The sequence below is a fragment of the Syngnathus floridae genome, chromosome 16 (genome assembly GCF_059516105.1).
Source record: "Syngnathus floridae isolate MCC-2025c chromosome 16, RoL_Sflo_1.0, whole genome shotgun sequence".
Classification (NCBI taxonomy): domain Eukaryota; kingdom Metazoa; phylum Chordata; class Actinopteri; order Syngnathiformes; family Syngnathidae; genus Syngnathus; species Syngnathus floridae.
This window is the reverse complement of record NC_142428.1, coordinates 5,375,204-5,396,969: the sequence shown is the minus strand read 5'-3', so window position 1 is coordinate 5,396,969 and position 21,766 is coordinate 5,375,204. Positions and strand designations below refer to the sequence as shown.

At 42.0% G+C, this 21,766-nt stretch overlaps 1 protein-coding gene across 7 annotated transcripts in view; it reads right to left on the bottom strand.

Moving 5' to 3' along the window:
* Positions 1-21,026, bottom strand: part of kidins220a (kinase D-interacting substrate 220a) — a 29,736-nt gene extending 8,710 nt beyond the window's left edge. For 2 of the 7 annotated variants that reach the window (XM_088400287.1, XM_088400282.1), the window contains exons 1-24: positions 20,806-21,026; positions 18,112-18,319; positions 17,908-18,006; positions 17,580-17,678; positions 16,794-16,892; positions 16,546-16,644; positions 16,323-16,421; positions 16,052-16,249; positions 15,870-15,968; positions 15,436-15,534; positions 15,262-15,360; positions 15,008-15,185; positions 14,767-14,931; positions 14,507-14,686; positions 14,105-14,270; positions 13,870-14,021; positions 13,430-13,530; positions 13,185-13,370; positions 12,914-13,054; positions 12,227-12,464; positions 12,077-12,168; positions 10,351-10,495; positions 10,120-10,282; positions 185-363 (exon numbers count right to left, since the gene is read on the bottom strand). In XM_088400287.1, coding sequence (XP_088256413.1) covers positions 185-363; positions 10,120-10,282; positions 10,351-10,495; positions 12,077-12,168; positions 12,227-12,464; positions 12,914-13,054; positions 13,185-13,370; positions 13,430-13,530; positions 13,870-14,021; positions 14,105-14,270; positions 14,507-14,686; positions 14,767-14,931; positions 15,008-15,185; positions 15,262-15,360; positions 15,436-15,534; positions 15,870-15,968; positions 16,052-16,249; positions 16,323-16,421; positions 16,546-16,644; positions 16,794-16,892; positions 17,580-17,678; positions 17,908-18,006; positions 18,112-18,243 — 3,208 coding nt within the window. In that variant the 5' untranslated portion in view covers positions 18,244-18,319; positions 20,806-21,026. Of the gene's footprint in view, positions 1-184; positions 364-10,119; positions 10,283-10,350; positions 10,496-12,076; positions 12,169-12,226; positions 12,465-12,913; positions 13,055-13,184; positions 13,371-13,429; positions 13,531-13,869; positions 14,022-14,104; positions 14,271-14,506; positions 14,687-14,766; positions 14,932-15,007; positions 15,186-15,261; positions 15,361-15,435; positions 15,535-15,869; positions 15,969-16,051; positions 16,250-16,322; positions 16,422-16,545; positions 16,645-16,793; positions 16,893-17,579; positions 17,679-17,907; positions 18,007-18,111; positions 18,320-19,525; positions 19,598-20,620; positions 20,734-20,805 lie in introns of those variants that run through there. The other 5 variants (XM_088400285.1, XM_088400286.1, XM_088400283.1 and 2 more) reach the window with 5 other exon arrangements.
* Between the last annotated feature and the right edge of the window lie 740 nt (positions 21,027-21,766).

The following is a 21,766-nucleotide window of genomic DNA, read 5'->3' as shown; positions in this document are numbered from 1 at the left end:
GTGAGCACTGTGTGTTAAGGGTTGTTGTTGTTGCAAAATTGAAGAAAAAAAATATACGCAAGTTACTTACAGTAATTTAGTATATTACTAATTATTTTGAATATTAGTTTTTTTTTTAACCCATCTAAATTAGGAATAAAAGTGGAAACAGAATTGCCAACTGCACGACACCTTGTTTTCATACCTGCTATGATCTCTCGAAGTTTGGGGTCCAAGTTTACGGTGCAGGGAAGGAACATTTCCACATCTCTGGCAGTGAGGACTGGAGTTCGGGAGGAGAGGAACACCTCAAAGCTGCGGATGTCGCCGTCGATCTCCAGCAGCGGTTCCACATCCTTGGTGGTGGGAATATTCTTGGAGAGCCTTCAGATGAAAAAAAGTGCAGACATTCAAAAATGACACGTTGCATTTAAGGACTTGTACAGGTTTTCAAATTATTCAACACTATCCAAGTATGGGCATTGTTTAATTCATGCTGAAACAAAAAAAAATAAAATGGGCGCAATGCTGGAAACTTTGTTGAACAGTGTGAGGAATTAAGAGCTGCAAAATGTCTCAATACTGAATATACAGTGAAAGAGGCAGAACGTTGTCTGGTGGGAAAGTAAGAGGAAATAGCGAGATGGAAGAGATACGGTATGTAACGGTCATCATCAGAGCCCTCATCAGAGGGGCGAGATAACCAGATTTTGAAAAGACAAGATAGAATAAGGAGGTGGATGTTCAAGGACAGATAGAGTCAGGCACGTTATCTTCTGTGAGCAGAGGAGGAAACCTGAGAAGATGACAATCGGGGCAATTTAGCAAGCAGCAGACGGAAGCGCGTCATGGTGCAGCGCTACAGTTAACATGATGTTTGTTATCTCAAGCTCGGCGTAAACAGTATGTTCTGGGGGGGTTACATTACTGTGTCGCAGTTCAGTTCTTGTTTATAAGACGGGCCAAGATTTTGGTTGAGAAGGTCATATGAAAGGAATTCATGTGACATGTTTTGAAAGGAATGTTGACAAGCGAAAACAACATCTGAAAATATTAAGTGAATTTTGCATTTTAAGAATTTTGTACTGCAACACTGACCAATAAATCAGTACTCGTTAACTGGATCATTCAGACCTGGAAATATGAATCTCGGAACGACTTGTGACAAGAGCCGTTCATCAACACAATGTGACGCTCTTATCAGATCCACGTGGAGACTGAAGAAGGGAACGGGCATTTTCTTAATCGTTGTCTCCATCTCACATGTGGACTCAGCGCATACAATTCCATCCTTGCACATACTGGTATGTTCAGGGGCGGAGCTACAGGGTGGCCACGGATGGTAATCAAGCTCTATAGTAATGCTTTGGACCTCCAAAAAACAAGCTCACGTGGAACAGCCAGCAATTTATCTGTTTTTTTTTCTTCTGTTTGGAACTTTTTTTTTTTTGCCCAGAGTCTCATCCGCCAATGAACACAGGGCGGCCTATGCGTGACTTTATTCAATGATGGCTACCATCGAGGCAGCACTCTCGCAAAGTCAGGGGGAGGTCAGCATCTGGCGAGGGCTCAACACAACACATTGTTAGCGAATAATCAAACTCGCAGCTATGATAATCCAGTTAACGCACTGGTGGAAATAGCTCCATCAGCCTGGAGGAATTCCAAAGCGGTAAACGTTTCATAGTTGAGTGATGGGTTGACGGCACAAAAGTTCATTCATAGCCGCTTTTGACTTTTCATTGGTTTTAAAATCCAGCCAGTTTATGGGCAAACGGGCAGGTAGGGGTCCACCTTTCTGTTCAAGGACATTTTGACAGCACAGATGGCTGGTGATGGACTCATCTGCTGTTGCAGGGCACAAACCTGTGACCTTGTGGATGCAGGACGTCTCCAACCAAATGTGCAAGTCTGGCAAGATGTGCAAGTGGAGGAGAATGTCCAAGTTAGGAACATTCTTAAGAGTAAAACAGACAGTGAAGCAATGTGTTGTCATGGCAAACAATCAAAACTTTGTTGGCCCACTTAAAGACATGCCTTGTTAATTAGCCATAAAACGCAGAGACAGAGATATAAGTGCTGTGAGCACTTGAGGACATACAGCTGGGCTCTAGAGGACAAAGCCTCTTCAGTGTATCTCCCATTAAAACGTGCCGGACCCAAAAGGTCAACTGAGCAGCATGTTGGCAAATCGATAGAACCTTGCTCACCTGGAGAAAAACGGTACGATTTGTGATTTCCTATCAAAAGCAGACAACTGGACTGCAAGGACGGGAAATGATAATACAAGGCATGAGCTCATGTACATTGTGTATTTGCTTCTTCTTCCCATGAACTGTACTAACCCGTGTACAGACTGAGAGAAGTCTGTTTTCCCACATTTCCAGCGGGCTTAGAGATGTTTATTAGCGGTACGCAGACGCAGACCAACAGGAGCCAGCGACTCACTCTCTCTCTTCATAGTGCGGCCACAGACAATCAAGCTGTTTATTAGTGGGATATTAGCTACCATGGTTCATATTTTTACAGTGAAAGATCGTCTTCTCCTTGGAAACGGAGAAATGCCAGATGACATTTGTTCCAAAGATAAGAAGATGGTGAGGAATGCCCAAGAAAAGGCACGTTAGATGGAAAGGGGAGAAAAAAAGTCGGAAGTTCGGTTCTGACAGTCCCAGCTGAACACTCATGGCAGTTCATTGCGACAGAAGAGAGCGAGCCAATCAGTAGGCGTTTGATCAAGAGAAAGGATACGGAGCCAAAAGCAGGGGAAGTGCTGGAATGGTGTGAAAGGGTGAGCAATACCCAGTAAAAATGACAATGGGGTTTAACCACATCAAATGGCGTCCTTTGCTGATAACGCTGAGTCGTTAACCTTGGCATCGAGCAATGAACACAACTCACTTCAGTGAGTCATTCTCACAGCCAACGGATGAAGCAACAAAGGCGTTCTTATCAACGATCGATTTGCCAAACGACGAGTTGGAGCGCCGACGAAACGGGGGTTTGATACCATGAAGCATCCCAGAAGTCATGGCAACACAATAGGGCTCATTGACGGGGACCCGGCTTATGACCGAGGCAGTACAGGCTCTCAGGTCCGACCGCTCTCTGTGTGGCTCGGCCATTGGGAGCTTTCAGAGCTTATCCAAATGCTAATAAGTCCAAAAGCTGAGTGGAGTACAGCCTTTCTTCTGCTCTCAGCCGCCCACACGCTGCCGGGAATGAGCAGAATTCATCCCTTCCATGCTCTTTGGAAGCTGGAAGGCATGAATGTGCCACTTGACTTTGCTTTACAGCTGCCCTCTGTGCTAACAGACAACATGCGCACACAAAGAGGTGGTCCCGCAGCCAAACATTTCCATAAAGGGGTCCAAAGACTGAGAGGGATGCCTACAGAACAGACAATGCGCATTGTGCTTGAGCAGCTCAAGAGCGCCCATGTCAGAAGCTCAACGACCAACGCAACAGCGCGTGGGTGAAGAAGTTAACCAGGCACGGGGTCGTCGCATTCCTCTGCCGGGCATTGTTGCAGCCCTTGGCACCTTGTCTGGATAAAGCAAGCGAGGCCCTCTCCAGGAAAACAGCAGACCTACGGGCAAGCTAGCTGGCAAAGAATAATATTACATATCTCCAGCTACCACAACGTCAGACGATGAGGGAAAGCATAAATATGTTTTCACTTTAGACGGTGCCGTGTTATTTGTCTCCCATAAATCCGGCAAATTTTCTTGATTTGAATCAAATGCTTCAAGTAATGCGGACACGTTGCTTTCCCTGACTTGTGGCCATGTCTGGTTTGAATATACATTCGGTTTCGTCAGACTGAATGAAGCGCTCTTCCACTGAGCTGGACCTGTGCATCCCCACATAAGCCACAAACACTAATGGGAAACACAACAGGCTGATAAAGCGGGCGGCCTCTCGGTGAGGAAGACTCGGGACGCCGTGGTTCTCCCAATCAGTGATTAAACTCATGTGTAGCCCTGAAACAGAGACGCTTTTTCCAGACCACCCTCCCAAAAAAAAAAAAAAAACTCCGCACATAGTTACAAGAGTTTAATTTCTTGAGAAACAGCAAAAACACAAAACCTCAACTTCGTGATTTATGCACAATTTGGAGGGCACTAATTTCACTGGAGAGTTCACAAGGCTGCATGTGGTTGTTTGATAGATAGAACAGACCAGTTGATAGCTAAGAAGTACAGTTACAAAGTCTGTTTATGCACCAAAAATCCCAAAAGTGAAGCATTATTGCAAAAAAAAAAATTAAGCTCAAGCTAAAATGATAATCCTCAGGTCAATGAGGGAGTCTTGTAGTGCAGATAAGGATGGGACAATGTCGATAAACAAATAAGTATTGAACACAGCTAGCCAAGAACGGACAATAATGCCACTAAAGAAATGCGTTTCACTTCTAACAAACCTTTGTTATAAAATCTATCACAACTATTAAATGGCGTCCATCCATCGCCAAAGCAGACAAATCTGATTGATAAATCCTCACTAGTGGAAAGACGCCAGGGTTCAAAAGCTGCTTTTAAAGCAGATATAAAATGACGAGGGCATGAAAGGCAAATAGGCCAGGTCAGATATATCGGGACGAAAATAAAAATTGGAATTGTTCGATAGTGTTTCCAAGTCATCCAAAAATAATAATAATTAATTAACAGTGTAGATCACGTGAGCTTGCGGAAGAGTGACAAATCTTGTCATCTACTTAAAGGTCAGCGCTGACCCTCTCGCAACCCCGTGATGCTATTTATATTCATCCCTCCCACCTTCCAGCGGTTCTAGCACAAAGAAGAGAAGGAGAGATCATTGCTAAGACCGCCGACTGCATCTCAGCGCAACATTTAAATGTTAATATGACTCTTTTAGGAGTGAAAGCACAGGAGAGGGCTATCAAAAAATTCAGAGTGTTTATTTGGAATGATTCTTTTTTTTCTTGACTTTGAACTGAAATGGAACAAAGCATTTCTCCTGTTTCAGGCCAATTAAACTAATCCATCAACCTCAGCTTACAACCCGAAAAGGGGCTTTAAGGATTTTGGAGCAAAGAATGCTGCCTGACGTTCTTTCCATTTGCACATACAGTACACACAAAGAGACTTAGAAAATATGTCCTGTTCAGCAATAAATTATACATTAGCAATTTGATGGGTCAGATTTCAAAATTTTGGCCAATTTCTTTTTAAGAATTTAAAAAAAAAATCTTGACCAAATTCTAAACTGCACATCCTCTATGAAGTCTGATTTTATACCAATTGTATATTGATTGTCTCATTTTTTTCTACGAAAGATGAGCACTTGAGAACTTTTTTTGTTTGTAATCACATTGAGAACAAATAACTAGACAAGCAATTCAGTCTTAATTAGCGACACTCCCATCTGAAGTGCTGAAACATTAAGATGACACTCAGCATTTAGGGTTACTTTAATTATTGTAATTTGGTTGCAATTATGTGCTGGGATAAAAGTGCCGCTCCAGCGCTCTTATGGGTGGGTGATGCCCTTTATGTGAAATCCTTTAATACGATTTAAGATATTTAGCAGTGGAGAGAAAATGGTGCGACCCTTATCTGTTCTTTTTTTCAGCTTGAATGCTTTCTCAACCTTTGCTCAGAATTAACTTCAATCTTTACCATGTGACTTGATGTCATAATGTGTGCTTGAATTTTGGATTTGAGTGAATCAAGGCCTTAGCGGCAGATAGCGACGACTACCAGCGCCATCTTTAATAATTTAGCCTGCAACGCCTGTTTAATCCGAGCTCTCAGCTCTTGTCCTTAACCTTACCTGACAGCAGTTTTGTTTGCAGAGTTCCGCTTCCTGCGCCGTGTGAATGTGCTTGTTTGTTGAACGCAGCCGGCGTCTCAGGGTCTGATTAATTACACGGATTCTCGGAGGAATTGAGGGTGACATATGCTCTCGTGGTGGTGAGAGAGCGAATGCGTCTGTGCGGCGGCAACGGCAAGCGGCGGGTTTTAGGTGTGACTTGATGAGGACATATGTTCAACTGTATTGGCAAAGATCGTTCGCGTGTTTGCAGCAACTCTGGTGCGAACATGTGGTCAAGTGCTCGGCATCCATTAAGTTGTGTGTATGTGGGTTAGCGTAATGATCGGAAGATTCAGGTGCGACGCCAGAAACCTACTACTATGTGCAGCGGGGGCATCCTGGCACACACAGGGCACCAGATGTCAGAGCTGAGCAGGAACCTGCTCAGTGGACCAATGGCACTTTTTACAGCTGAAAACAGGATTTGAGCGTCCAAGAATAAACCCGCTGTGGGGACTGAACAGAACCGGCCCTCATTGAAACACGGAAAAGTTTTTCAAAAGTGAGAATTAAACATTTGAGTGTGCAGATTGTAATCAAGTCCGAGCGTGTGCGGGGAGGTACAGGGGGTGACCATGCCTTTCCGTTTAATTTCCATGGCGGTCTGTCACAGTTTTGTCCCCTGTGTTTGCAAAAGCGTCTCAATTGCTTCTTGGCTTTTGGAGTCATCTTGTCTAGCCAATTTCGCAACAACAAGCAAAGGAAATATCACTTGCTCAATATCGTATAAAAAAAATCATATGTATTTAGTGTAGTAAAAAAGAAGGATCCTTAAGGACAGTCCACTAGGACGTTTTTGGCTTAGTCAGCTCCAAGGGCATGACCAGTGTCGGGTTTGATTGACAGTTGTTGGCAGGCCATCATCTCATGTGGGATGGAAAAGAGACAGACGGTGTGCTCCATGACCACGCTACTATCTAATGGGCCTGATTTTAAAACTACATGTTTGTCAGTTTTAATGGTGCAGCTAAATAACTAATCACGTGTCGTATTCTATCCATTAATTTTCTAAATGTGTTTTTTGAGCTGAATTTACCTGTCAGGACTTTTAATCAGGTGTGTTTTGTAGTCGGGAAATTACATTTACTGTATTTTCCGGACGATAAGGCGCACCGGACTATAAGGCGCAACTTCAATGAATGGCCCATTTTAAAACTCTGTCCTTATATAAGGCGCACCGGACTATAAGGCGCACCATTAATGCATCATGTCAGATTTTTAATCCAAATCAAAAGGTTTTTAGGTGCGCCTTATAGTCCGGAAAATACGGTACCCCAATTAAGACTGAGAATTAAAAAAAAAGCAGGCTTTGGTAAGAAAGGTGATGTCAGTAACTTCAACATATTATTCGTATGAAAAGAAGTATATTAATATTCATTAGGGGGAGTGAAAATAGTAGTAAATAATTCCAAATGCTGGTTTTATTTTGGTATCTCCAAAACACTGGAAAGATAATTCAGGAACAGCATTGCTCTGTTTCACAGAAGCAATGCAATCAATTAAAGCATAATCGTCGTGACTCGTGAGTCTTGAGGAAAATCCAGAAGTTAATTTACATAAGGACTAAATGGCTAAATGTAATGTAATGACTCGAAACTACATCAAGGAAATCAACAGGAAAAAGGCGTATTAATGGTATTTAGAAGTGGTAGGCCACATTTGGGCAATCACCATGAAGCAGGAGAGACGCTAGTTAGCTTGTTGTCATTAAGGCTCTAATGGCAACTAAACCTGGAGAAAAACGGACCCCCGGAGAGCACGCAAAGGATGAAGACATGCAAGAGCACTGAATATGATAGTCACGAGCCTGCGAGCTCAAATTCAATTAGTGTGTGAACAGACAAAACAGCAGTACAAACAGGAATGCTAATAAGCCGGTCCAAAAACACGACTTGCTTCATTTCATGTTGAATCATCAACGGTGGTGTGCCGGGCGGACCGCAACGTTGGAACACAGCTCAGACTTTAATTTGTTTATTTCCCCTCACAGAACTTGTCACGCAAACTTTTTTAATCACGCTCGCTTTAAATGAAAACCTCAAAGACTGATATATAATTTGCGGCTGATGTTACCTTGCATCAGTTTGGTTAAAGCCCCCCCCCGGCCCTCCTCACTCGACCATTAATGGTAAATCGCTGAGGTTATAAACCGATTGCGCATTCTCCATCAGATTAGAGGCTCTACTGGTTGACGCCCGGCGCCCGCTACGGTATTAGCGCTCAACATTTCTCCTCGTGTCCTTAAAAGACATTTCACAGCTTCTGTACATGGTTTTGTGGTCTACTACTTTGGAGGCTGTACTGTAATTCCTTCCCTCACATTTTTTTTCTTTTTCTAAAAAGTTCACCCGGTTCATTTATTGATATTTATCCATTCAGCCTGTTGGGAATGATGGGAAATGACAAAGAGTCAAAGTGTATTTAAAATATTTGCCTACAACTTAGTCATGCATGGGCTCACATAGCTCACCTGACAAGGATTAAACCCCACAGCTCTTATTTCCCCCCCACCTATCTCTAAAGCAGCATTCTAAAATAACTTGAGAATTATTAACCATAATTCCTCCATTCTACGGTTTACAAAACGCCAATGTTATGCTCAGAAGCTTTTAACGAAGAGAAGAGAGGAAGAGCCGGCTCGCATTGTGACTGAGATGCAGGACGACAGCTGACCTATAAGGGCTGACTCACCCCCACATTCACTTCACCATTAATATATTCACTTATTAACGCTCAGGGGATGTGCGGTAATGCTGGGTAAGGATTCGCTCTGGTAAAAAGTCAAATGTGCATACGCAAAAAAAGAATGTTAGAATGCAATGTCACTATTAGGACGTTATTGTGTTCACAACAAGCCACTTTAAAAGCTTACAGAAAATGCAAAAATATAATTAAGTACAGTTCATTATACTGCACATGGATAATAATATACAGTTAAGATTTTCCGTATGTATGACTCTAATTCTGCTTTATGCCATATCGCAAATAAATAATCTAACTCTTAACGAGGCCGGTCATTATTACTATTTTGTCTCTGCTGGTGAATCGTTTCAAAATATCGCAGGGGTTTTTGGAGATTTCTCGCACAAAGCAAAGACCTGAGTCTTATCAATGGAAGATTTGTGCAGAAGATAAAGGCCCCAAGGCGAGGCCTGTTTAAGATGTCATCATCATTAACGTCATTTGTCCGACGGCCACAGCGAGACAGAGCGGCCATTTGGAAAGACACCCAGTGAGGAGGAAGATGAAGACAGACAGCGCTGCTGGTCAGGAACAGGAAGATGGTTACATTAAGCCTAATGAGCAAATGTGGGCTCACACCCACGCTTAGCTAAATGGCAGCTTTTTGTTGGACGTTCTTTTTCCTCGCAAGCATGTCGTGGTTACGACAACACTGCAGTGACAAGACATATCCCATCGTATTTCAGAATTATCAGATTTCATAAATCCTAATCTTTCAACCACTCGTTATGACTGTGAAAAAACAAAAATGCTGTCTGTGGAATCTAGCTGGCTGACCGGCTGACGATAAGTGTGTGTGACACTTCCCTGCCGCAGGAGTTGTATGCGCTAGTGTATTGTGACAGAGTGCAACCTTTAAAGGCCAGCGACTGATGCACAACAGCGCCCAAGCCCCAGCGACTCAGCCCACGACGGCCCTTTGCCTAAGAGCATCTGTGGCCGCACATGCACAAAGATGGCATGTCATCGCTGTGGCGAGCACACAACGCCGTCTCTTAGCCGCTCCGACAAAGACATCGGAAACTACTTTGACCGCTTCAAAGGAAACCATGTCAAGTCATTAATCTAGCTTGCTTACTTTAATAGAGTCATAATTTGATGCATGCATAATGGGGGAAAAAAATACAAAATGAAAGAGCCAGTGCTGTGGCACTAATTATCATTTGAAGGCTGTTGGAAATGAAAATCATTTACTGCCACCTGCTGGTCAGGTTTATGATTGCCAGGAAAAGAAATAAATACCTTTAACTCAATACCCTGAGGAGTGAGAATTGGGATAATTGGAGATTACCAAGCAAGTTAGTTGCTAAAATGGAGCATTAAGAACTACAGTAGCGGTGCTGTGATGTTTCTTCAGGAACAGTCTCAATTACCAAGCGTCAAATTATAATATTATGCCAGTTCGATGTGCACTTTAAAGCAAGTGTGACCTTTTAAAATGACGCAAATCTCAGTGCTTGCCTAACTGGAAAAATATTTTTTACAAATCATTTACTGTGTATGACAAATATTTATATGGTGTTTTTTTGAGGGGGATGTTTTGACCTTTTGTGTTCTTACCTCTCATAGATCGTCTTGAGAGCCACCTGATCAGACACGCCATCACTTTCTTCTAAAAACAGGATGATCCATGATGTCCTGTAAGGCCACTCCTCAGTCAAATTGATCCACGACGCCAGACGATCCCAATTGAAGATTATCTGATTAGCTCGCAATAAACGACCTGTCAACGGGCGGACATAGCTGGTGACCATACTGTAAAATCCACAAAATTTTCCATGTGTAGTTTACCAGTGATAGAAACAATATTGAGCAGCCTCCTCATGGTCTGGGGGCTGATGTCACTGAACCAGTCTTCGGTCACCAGCAACTTTGTCAAGTCAAAGGACATCTGCCTAGTGATGGTCCTCTGCATCTGGCGTCGCCGATACGTGTCCTTGAAAGAAAGGCATCATTCCAACAATTACTTAATTACAAACAACTTAACATTTTTCAAAAAGTCTTAATGGGAAAGGATGGAAAATTAATGGTGATTTTAAACAGTAAAAACCATGAATAGAACTAATCATGTACTATATCAGATTAAATGGAGCTAAAATAATTTCCTGGAAGTCGTAAACTGACAGTCTATTCCCTGAGGACAAATTGACACAAACTGCATCATGAGATCCCAGAAACGGCCTTCAGGGTCACCATGTGAGCTCAGGCCAAGATGTTTAAAAAAACTAAAGACGGAAATAAACATACATGTCTCTTATTATATCATGTGGAAGAAAAAAAATTATTCTCTTTATTCATGGCAGTCTGTTGAGATTATCTTGAAAACAAAAAAACAACTAAAGAAACAATGAACGGGAATTCCTCTGCAAGCTATCTTTTAAGCCACATTCTTATCCAGCAGCTTTTCCTGTCATATAATCTGTTAAAGAGAAAAACTCTCTGTGACTGCTAGAGAAAAACAAATCAAAGAGCCACTGTCCCAAGCAGAACATGACACACAGACAAGCTATTGACACAGATCTACCGGAGAACATCTGTGATGGTATCAGACAGCTGTCATGGTCATGAGCCAAGATGAAGCTTTTGGTCGACTTTGAAGTCGTAATACCACTTTTGTGACCTCTTTCTCAGAGATGAAACATATGGCTACCACTCAGTCAGTGCCTAAAATGTCCAAGTTAAAGATAGACTTTTCAAGTTTTCAACTTGTACATCCGCTTTTAGCATTTAACAAATAATGTAGTTGGCTCCAAGCTAACTGTCACAAAGGGGAACTATTTACTTGAATTCAACTTACACAAAAATAAAAAGTCATGGAGTCATTCTGTCATTTCGCCATCCTGCCAAGAAACTGAAAAGCAGGATGACTCCAGAATTAAAGGGCTCGTGAATTTGAGGGTGCCAGAGGTAGGAAAAAAAATGTTTAGCAAACAAGTGAGGGAGGGGGGGAGGAAGTGTACGGTTGGTGATAAGGTCTCGCAAGGGGCAGGAAAGCATCAGTGACAGCAGCAGAGTCGCTTAGCCTCCTGCCAGCAGAGCCGGTGCCAGTGTTTTGTCGCGGGGACCCACTGCTGCTCGGCCTTGTCATTAGACGGTGGCGACGCAGCAGGAAGGATAAACAGCCATTACATCAATTACACCGGGAGTCTTGGCTGCACACCCCACTTTCTCTTTCCTCTCGCTTTACATATCAGCGGGTCTCCTCCTGTCCACTGGCCTCCACGCTGCTTGCCAAAGCCACGCCTGCACTAAGCATCCTCTTCAGGAGGGGGACGGAAATGAGAAAGCAGCGAGGGTTTCTAGGGCACTGAGTCTGGAGGAAACATTTTCCAGTACAGGCAGAATGTGAATACTATCACAATTGCGGGACAAATTATTTATTTATTACTGCTTTCAATTTGTATATAATGGCAATAATGAATTCCAAATTTGTGAAAATTCAAGGTTAATCAAAATGCTGAAATTGAAGACGTTCCACTTCAAGGATTTTACTCGACATCATTAAAACAAGATTTACCCTGCGGTTAAGAGCGTTCTTGCTGCCAAACTTCGCCTGGTCCGGAGCCAGGCTACTCTGAGACATCTTCTTGTCAACGTCGTCAGTCCATCCTGGAGGAGGTAAAATATTACTTTGCGCCTTAAAGTCCTCCGATGGATTTTGCTATACCTTCTGTAGCGAAGCTGTCGCCATTGGAGGGCGCCGCCATGCAGAGCTTCCTGGCAGTGCTGAGACCTCTGCTGTTGAGGAACACTGGCAGGTGGACAATGTTCCTCATGTAGTCATGGCCGTTGATGTTGGAGTCTCTCAGCACGCTGTTGAGGTTTTGATTGATGGCTTTAATGATGATATGCGGGTCGCTGGCGAAGATAGAAATGAAGGGACCTTTGGAGAAGAGAACTCGCACCTAGCAGGAGAAGCAAGAGAAATAAAAATGACCATGTGAAGCTTACTGGGACTGCTTTCCTGACTAAAATCTCAATTCTTATTCAACTTTAACACAATTTGTTAACCTTTGACCATTTAGCCGCGTAAACTCCACACAGGAGGACGAACTAGCGTTTTAGTAGCAGCTGTCATGTGAACTTCAGAGAAAATTGAGAAGATTGGATTAGCACACAGGAGGTTTCAATCTACTTTGGGATCACCCCATAAAATAATAACATTTGGCTAAAGGTGGAATAATTTTATTAGAGCAGCAGGGAGCAGGAAGCTAAATTCAAAGGGAAGTTGCGGCAGCTGGGAACAACAGGGTGGTTGTATACCAGCTGAGTGTTTGTGTGTCTGCTCAAAGACACAGAAAATTAGGTTCATGGGAACAAATATTGTTGAACCACAAAAGTGACAACCACACACCGTGTCCAGCATTTGCAGCACTTTGTCCTGTTCACAGGCGTCCAGCCCATCGATGATGACGGCCATTCGCGTTTGGTTCTGAGTAAACCCGTCAATGGTCTTGGCCATTTTCGACATCAGCTCCACCTCGTGTTTCAGAACCTGGCGTGACAGGATGAAAGCTTTCAAACATTTACAAGCCTTCTGATTTGATTTGACTTGCAAATTCAATCATCTTAATTTACGATCTCAAAGAATTCCAGCTGCCTCAGTTGGGATCTGTTCACGCTACCTTCATAAAACCTTCACTCTTGAGTTGGTGCAGATTGTTGGCAGCGCTGTGCAGGCGTTTTCTTTGGGAGTTGAGGACTGAGTCGCCCACCTGCCACCAAGTCTTACAATTGAGCAGCAAGGCCAGGCCAACAATGCTGGCCATTGCGATAAGCACTGCATTGACTGTCAGGTTCTCAGGGTCCACCTGAAAAACAAAGCACACATCAGTCAGAGGCCTACAAAAGCAAGACTTACTGAGCTTACCTTAAATATTGCGAGCAAGGCTAAACCGGCGATGAGGCAGCAAAGTGTCAAGGAAAAGAGGACAAAGGATGGCACGCAGCATGTCTTTTTCCACTTTTTACCTGGGCGGTGAAAGAACAAGAATGATTTCATCAAGCTTGCAATGTGCTAATTGTAATTAACAGCTTCCTTAACCACTTAATAATGCACAAACGGATGTAAACAGCAGTTGTGTCGAGCCCTAATTTACTTATTGCTGTTTAATAAAGCTTGGTTACAGGATGTCTGTCATATTTCCGCCAGTGTATGATGAAACATTCATTTATATGATATTGACCAATAAAAATAAAATTTGAAAATAGTAAATGTAATATAAAAAATATTAAAAAATAAATAATGTAATATAAATGTACTGTGACTTGCTGGAAGCTGGCGTCATAAATAGAAGACAGTAAAGTCACCTTGGATCTCATCATTCTTGAAAACTCGAAACAGCCGAGTGGCCATGAAACCAAACTCCCTTTCACACGCATCTGAGAGCGTGGCAATCATCTCGGCCATAGAGGTCTCCCCTCCCACACTGGATAGGCGATTGTAATCCGTGAACAGGAATCTGTCACCAACAAGAGAGAAAATTTATGTAATGCAAAAACTCGGGTAAAGGTAATTTGGAGTCATTTTGTGTGTCAAGGTCACCTGACAGGCAGTGCACGGGTGGTTTGTTCAGGCAGCTCGGGGGCATTTACAAACATCAGTTTGAGAAGAAGCTCCAGGTAGCCAATTTGCCGGGCCAGGCGAGTGCTGATGACCCACGCCCAGTTCCAGCTCTCTCTCTCACGTCGGCTTCCAAAGTACACCAAAACTGGAGTAAAGAGAAAAAAATAGCAAATATTTTAAGTGATTTTTTTTAAACATGCATACATAACATTCAACGTGGCAAGCTGATTGTTTTCTTCTTGCTTGATTTCTCCTCCAACATCTTTTTATTGTTTATCTAATGGCGCCCTCTTGTGGGCAACACATTTGAAAGCACATTTTAAAAATATACAATGGCGACTGTGACACAAAAATAGGGATGCCCCAAGTCTATGATTTTACCAAAGAAGATGTAAATCAAAGCCAGGAAGCTGAGGGAAACGGCAATGGCCAGTTTGTGATCCACAGTAAAGCCCAATATCACAGCCACTGAACCACACAGCAGGAGGGTGAGGAAGACCACCAGCCAGGAGAACTGGAACAACGGCTCAATCTGCTGCCCGGCAAATGTCTTCATTTCATCTTGAGAGACAAACAGAGAATAGAGGAGTCCTGTTAATTCAACTCATCGCCGAATAGGAGATTTCAGATGCTGTGCCTACCCTCGAGTTTCTTCAGAAGAAACGATTTGCCACTGCCCCATTGTGCGTACAGCCCAACGCAGATGGGTGGTTGCATGGTGGGCTCGCTGAGAATGTCCGCAAGAGCGCTGCTGTACAGGTCGTAACCCAACATGTCCCCGTCGGTTTCAGTTGGGGAGAGGTGTTCTGAAAGAGACATGCAATAAAAAAAGCATTAATGGGCTTTCCAATAAAAACTTAACAACTGAGGAAATGGTCCTACTGGCGCCAAATATTTGCGTGAGGATGCTTTTCTGGTGGGTGCAATCAATGTTGTATGGTGTTTCTCCAGCTTTATTCGGACGGTAAAGTAGGCGGCCATCTTTAGGGTTCCTTAGCAGCAACTCGGCCAGCTTTCGGCTCCTCCCTCTGATGGCGATGTGGAGGGGCGTGTCGCCTTTCTGTTTAGTCAAAATGAGGTCACATTAAATAAAGATGATAAAATGACTAAGTCATTAAGAGTTTAAAATTCCTGACCTTGTCTACAGCAGACACTTTTGCTCCTTTATCCAGCAACAGCTCAACGATCTCGATGTTCCTCATTTTTGTGGCTTTGATGAGTGGGGTTTCTCCTTCCTAAAACGACAGGGTGGACAATATGCTTTTTGGTGGAAAGGACATTACATGCTTGATAGCTGCAGAATGTTCTACCTTGGTGCAGCTCTCCGTGTCAGGGTTACACTGCAGGATGTCCCTCACCATGGTGGCATTACCTTTTTCCACAGCCCAGTAGAGAGCAGTCTTTCCATCCTGATGAAAAAGGCATCGGGATTCAATTTAGAGCAATTAGTATGAAATAAAATAAAAATAATAATAAACCTTTTTTTAATATAATTTTCTGATAGCAAAAAAATGTGACGAGCATTGCAAAATATCATTTTGACATAATGGTAGTGCAGCAATCTCCAAAACGTGTCATGCACTCTATTGGTGTTTGTTTTTGGAGTCAAAATATTTTCATAAACTCTGAGCCGTGGATTTAAATTCACTTCAAGTAAAACAAAGAGTGTTGAGTTACACGGAACACAAATAGGCCTCCCGCTTGTTTCTAAAGATCAACAAAGGTTTCACCGAGGAGCTCCTACCTGGCCCCTGACATCAATATCTGCGTATTTGTTTAGTAGAGCTCGCACAATTTCCACATGACCTCCTCTGACTGCTCCAATCAGCATGGTCTCCCCGCTCTGGAAAGAAGAAACAGTGTGAGGCCGATTGCATTTGTTTTTCCATGTGGATGTCTGAAAAACAAATGTCCAGTGGGTCTCACCCTATCTGGTATGTTAACATAGGTGCCGGCATCCAGCAGGTCCTGCACAATTTCTGTGTGTCCTTCCTTAGCAGCGATGGCTAGGGCTGTGTTGCCGTCCTTGTCGGTCATGTTGACATTGGGGTTCCTCTTCAGTAGCTCCTTGACCACGTCGGTGTAGCCGCCTTTCACTGCCACGATCAACGCAGTCATGGAGTTCTGCAAAAGAAACAAATACAAGTTGGCTGTGTGTTTAATAAACTGACTCTTATGATAATAATAATCTGTTTACAGCTCCTTCCTGGTCCACGTCGGCTCCGTTGGCCAGAAGGTGCATCACACTGTCGTAATGACCTTTCCTGGCAGCCCAGATCAGTGGAGTGGTGCCGTACTGCAAAGAGAGAAACCATTTAAGAGTTACTGAAATGTTAGACTAGTGCAATTTAATTATTTCGAAAAAGGACAGACATATTTGAATGATTATGACACATTATCACTTAGTAGTGGGTCATTACCTTGTCCGAGCAGTTGACTTTGGCTCCGTGCTGTAGCAGGAGACGGACGATCTCAGCGTGGCCTCGACCCGCCGCCCAAATTATGGGGTAGACGCTATACTGTTAGGAAAGAACAAAGGAATCATGTTAAGATATAATTCTACATGGTGCAAAAAAACAATCAATAAAAATGTAAACCACCACTGAATCTTAAATGCATAGTCAAAACCCGACATATGAATGTAGAAGAGCGTATCCAGTTTTAGTACCTGACCCGTGATGTTCGGGTTAGCTCCTTTGCTCAGGAGCAGTTCTGCCACATCTGTACGACCTTTATAGGCGGCCCACATGAGAGCAGTCCAACCTCCCTAATTAAAAGACACAAATAGATACAATTAAGGGAATAATACATACGGACTACAAAAATGGCTTCAGATTAATCCCTGCACAAGACAATAAAGATGACCTTTGTAGTGCTTTCTGGGGACTCGAGACAGTGTGCTATTTAGAGAGTGAGTGACACACATTGTACCAAGGGAACAGTAGCACCCAACATGATCTTTTGTTGTTATAAATAATCCCACCGCGATGCACGGTGTGCATGACTCAGATCGTGTCACTTCCTTTAAGAGATTAACGGGGATTGCCGTTAGTGCAACTGGACACAGAGGCGACTGTATGCTCGTAGGTCAGTAGGTAGGTCTCTATTACAGAAGCAAATCCTATCATTGCCTCATATAAATAACATTAGGGGTCTATAAATGAGATTAGTAAAGGATAAGAGCCATCACTCACAATACTGCTGGTAGGAGTAATGTCATTTCATAGCTAATGCATCTTCAGATTTAACCAGCACTCCAAAGAAAATACAATAATAGCGATTAAATGAAAACCTGAAAGTTGTAATATGATATGTATATTGAATTTCTTTACTTGACTAAATACCTATTTACTATTTCTTTGGCAATCTCATAGTTTCAATTTCCCGTCACCATAAATTATTTCCCAATGATTTCACTTTGACTGACATCTTTTATTCATGTCGATATTCTCACCATGTCTCTGTGTTCCATATTAGCATCGTTGTCCAGCAATTCTCCCACCACCTGGATGTGGCCTTCCTTGGATGCTGACATCAGAGCCGTCCAGCAGTCCTGTGTAAAGATGCAAACTGTTACCATGGGAACCGCCTCCCAGCGCCATGTCAAAGCTGTGTCTGGCTGTACACAATCTGCAAATGCAGCTGCAGGTTACAAGATCTGACATGAATGAAAGAATGGAGTCTGATTAAATATTATTATTATTATTAAATCTGAACTACTTTTTACATCTTCTCCGGATCGCTTTAAATTCATTTCAAGTTAGTGTACGTGGCAAGCTTACAACATCATCGAAGTTAATGTTAGCTCCTCTCCTGATGAGCTCCTGTACGATCTCCAGATTGCCTTGCTCAGCCGCCACCATAAGGGGAGTCTGTCCATTCTGAAGGGAGAAAACAAGGAGATCAAGAGCATGTTTGTTAAATTGGAACCAACAAACTAGGGTTGGGTAGGCAAAGTAGCAAAGATAATAGTTGTTGCAACTTACATCACTTCTGCTGTCGACGTCTCTGAATTTATCCAAGTGTGCTTTAATGGCAGCCAGGTTCTCCTCCTCCACGTAGTTGAACAGACTCTGGACAGCCACGGAGGTCATCTTCAGGGAAGTGGTGGTGTCCATGGCTCACCTGGACGGCGCTGTGGCGGGCGAGGAAGGCCAATTAGCTTATGGGTCGGTCCTACGTAGACAAACTAGTCTGGAAATAACACAGGAAAGATGAGCCAAAATGAATATTCATCATGGAAGGCAAATTACAAAGTAGATTTTAGTCATAAGTGCAGGTCATTAGTGTCACCATAGCATTGCAAATAGGATCAGAACATTTAACTCAGTTCTGGCTGCTCATGCAGAAGATGGAACCGAACATGAAAAATGTATCTGCCCTCAACACATTCAGATCTTTTAATAAAAGTAATTTACGTGTGGCACTACCTCATAATTCTTCTGAACAAATAAAAAAAGGTGTTCATTTGGAGTTGAAGAAATACGGTAAAAAACATTAAAGTAGTTGTAAAAGCCACCAATTCTTTTTAATCAAATCAAAACCATCAAAAGTAAGCTCAAGAGTGACAAATTAGCTTCATAAAAACCTTTAGGAATGATGGATGATGAAGAACTGGAGCAGACAAAGTGCATACATAATTTAAGTTCAGAAATTTTGGGGGGGTGATTCAGAGCTTTGACCTTGTTTTTAAGCATTAAGCCCTCTTTTCATTTATGTAAGTACCAGGCCACAAGAAGCAATAATTAACTGTTGTGACTGCTTTTATTTCACCGAACAAAAGGAAAAGCCATCAAACATGGCCGCTTCATTGTAAGAGTGATTCAAACGATCGATGAACATTAATAATTCATCATCAGAATTGGGGGCTGGTAAGCTGTCTATGGTGTACCCTGCCGGCTGGGATGATATCCAGCTAGTATCGTGCTAATAATCTGAATTGATGATTGGGTGCGAGATGGGCTCTTCCATCGTGGCACGACCAGAAAAACAAAATGCTTGTAAGCGGCCACAGATGAGGGTTCCCCTGAAAGCTGCTCAACACAATCCAGGAAACACGTAGATAGTTCGTGCTCGGGTCAATACTGCCTGACATAATTGTTGGCCAAAAGAGCCAAGGCAGCCAAAGATTGACATTTGTGTTTTTCCTAATTCTACTTTATATTCTCATAACAGAAATCCTGAGAGCAGGAAAAAAAAATCCTTTGTTAACCAAAAAGGCAACAGTTGACACGCCCTCTCTGCTCTTTGGTTTCCCAGCGCAACAAGGAGATCACTACATCACATCTGTGTCACCTCATTCGGACAAAACACACAAAGCAACCAACAATTGCTGAAATCTAGTTTACACACAAATATGGTAGATTATCCAGAAAATGAAGAAACAAGGATCTCTCTTACCTTGCAAGGTTTATTGTCCAACAATAGTGTAAGTCTTGCTCTCTCGCTACACACAGAATCTACAAACACTGCCTGGATCAGGCTCGGCATCCCTCCCACCTCTTTTTTTTCCCGTCAAGGATGAATATTAGATGAGGGGGGCTGGCTGACACTTATGGCTTCCCCACACAATGGCAGCACTAGATTTCAATTCAGAGCATGCTCCACACCATTTTCTTTGGGTGAAAGAGTTCATTTCTATTTTGTGTAAGATTAACTGAGTATTCCTCTTTCATCTTTAAAGTATAACTAATGACAGGGATGAATTCATTATTATTTATTATTAATTAATGGTAAGTCATTTTAAGCATTTATGTCACAGTATATCATTGCATGCTTTCAAAACAGATAAAACATGAAGTAAATTTGGTTCAAATTAAGCTTTACTGTCAAATAAAACAATAGCTACTCATGTCTGTGGATTAACTCAAAATAGCAATCTGTTTTTTTCTGCAGCCCACACACATCTAATGTCACTTATCAATTTGCACGATCTGTTTAAGGTTGCAATATGTCCCAGTTTGTATGTATGTTAAACAACAAAACACCAATCTCATGGAATAATCCCCAGTGTAATATGAGGAACATGCTAAGGTAAGCAGTTTGAGGGCAAGACTAAATTTGAAGTCAGCTCTTCATTACATGTCGTGTAGATGTTAAAACTGCTGAGGATCCCGTTTCGACATGTCAAAAAACATTTGACACTCAGAAGCCACGTACATTAATTTATTTTTACAATGCAAAATACTGGATGGATTATTTTGTTTATTAAAAACAAACAAAAACCCGCTACTTCCTGCTCTTAAAACAACCAGGGAAACAACTCCAAAATACAAATTAAATGCTAAAATCATGCTTAAAAATTAACTCAAAGTGATCTGCACTTTTGGACTTGATGTTTGTTTGGCATATCAAGCAGTGGGGGTTAACAAAACGAAAGCACAACATCTGGATGATACTTTTACCTGTCACATGGCCACAACGTGATATATTTGCAAGATAAACAAATATATATTTCTAATACTATCCGGCGATTTCGTCCTCTGAAAGACTTACTTCGATCTGTTATGTTCAATCCACAAGAGTCGATGACAACAGTGACAGTAGCGATCTGAACTTCCAGTAGCTAACAAGCTAACAACTTGTTAGCCTTAGCTACGGGTGGTTAGCACATCAACTAGTACTTGTCATTTTAACAAAGTGAAGGGAAAGAACACACAGAAGAATCAAAATGCTCCTACCTCAAGCGAAACTCTGCGAAAGCGTTGGAACTTTTCAATGACAAGTAGACAATGTCCTGATCATGTCGCGTTAACATGAGCAAGGCTTGTCATTTTTTTTCCTTATTTTTTTTATCCCCAAATGACGTCGACATGGGGGGTAACACAGTCCAGATCCGAGGAAAAAGAAAATATACAAAACAAATATAAATATTCTTTTAATGCATCAGAAATAATCCAAGTATGCACATTGTAATTTAAAACTAAGAATAAATATGATTTTAAGACTTAATATATATTGAAGGACACGTCACATTGCGTAACCCCGCCCCTACGATGATTGTAGCGTACTAAAGTGTTTAAATACCTTCTACGATCAAAGTTGGATTTGTAACGGTGTAATTTGAACAGAAGTAATCCTTTCTTGACGTCATACACCCTGAGATTTGGACAACTAGTCGTTAGTTGCTACATCCCCTGCTTTATTGTTATGATTTTTTGGGGAAAGAAAAATGAAATGAAATCATTATTTGGAAACCAACAAAAAAAATGACTGAATATATGAATGAATAACATTACATAGTAACAATCTTAAAAAAAAAATGTAAAATCAAAATATAGAGAGCCCCCCCCCCCTTCTTAGTTTGAGTTTTGTTTCATTTAATAACAAAGCTGAACGTTAAAGAACGTGTAAAATGTTTAATGTACATTTAGATTCTGCTAAAAAGCAACAAAAAAGGTCAGGAAAAGCCTACTAGATCCAGACTTTCAGGGGTTAATCAGAGGCACTTTAAATTGTGGCAAGTGTGTGCTGACTCCCATTTATCATGGGTTTGTTTTGTAAACAAGTACACCTGCGCATTTAGTACAGTAAAATAAACAATCACCAGTCACCTTATCACATACAATTTGTTAATTTTCACCTTTTTTAAATTGCCACATCAGTGAAGTCTTCCTATCTGACTAAAATTAATTTAAGCAA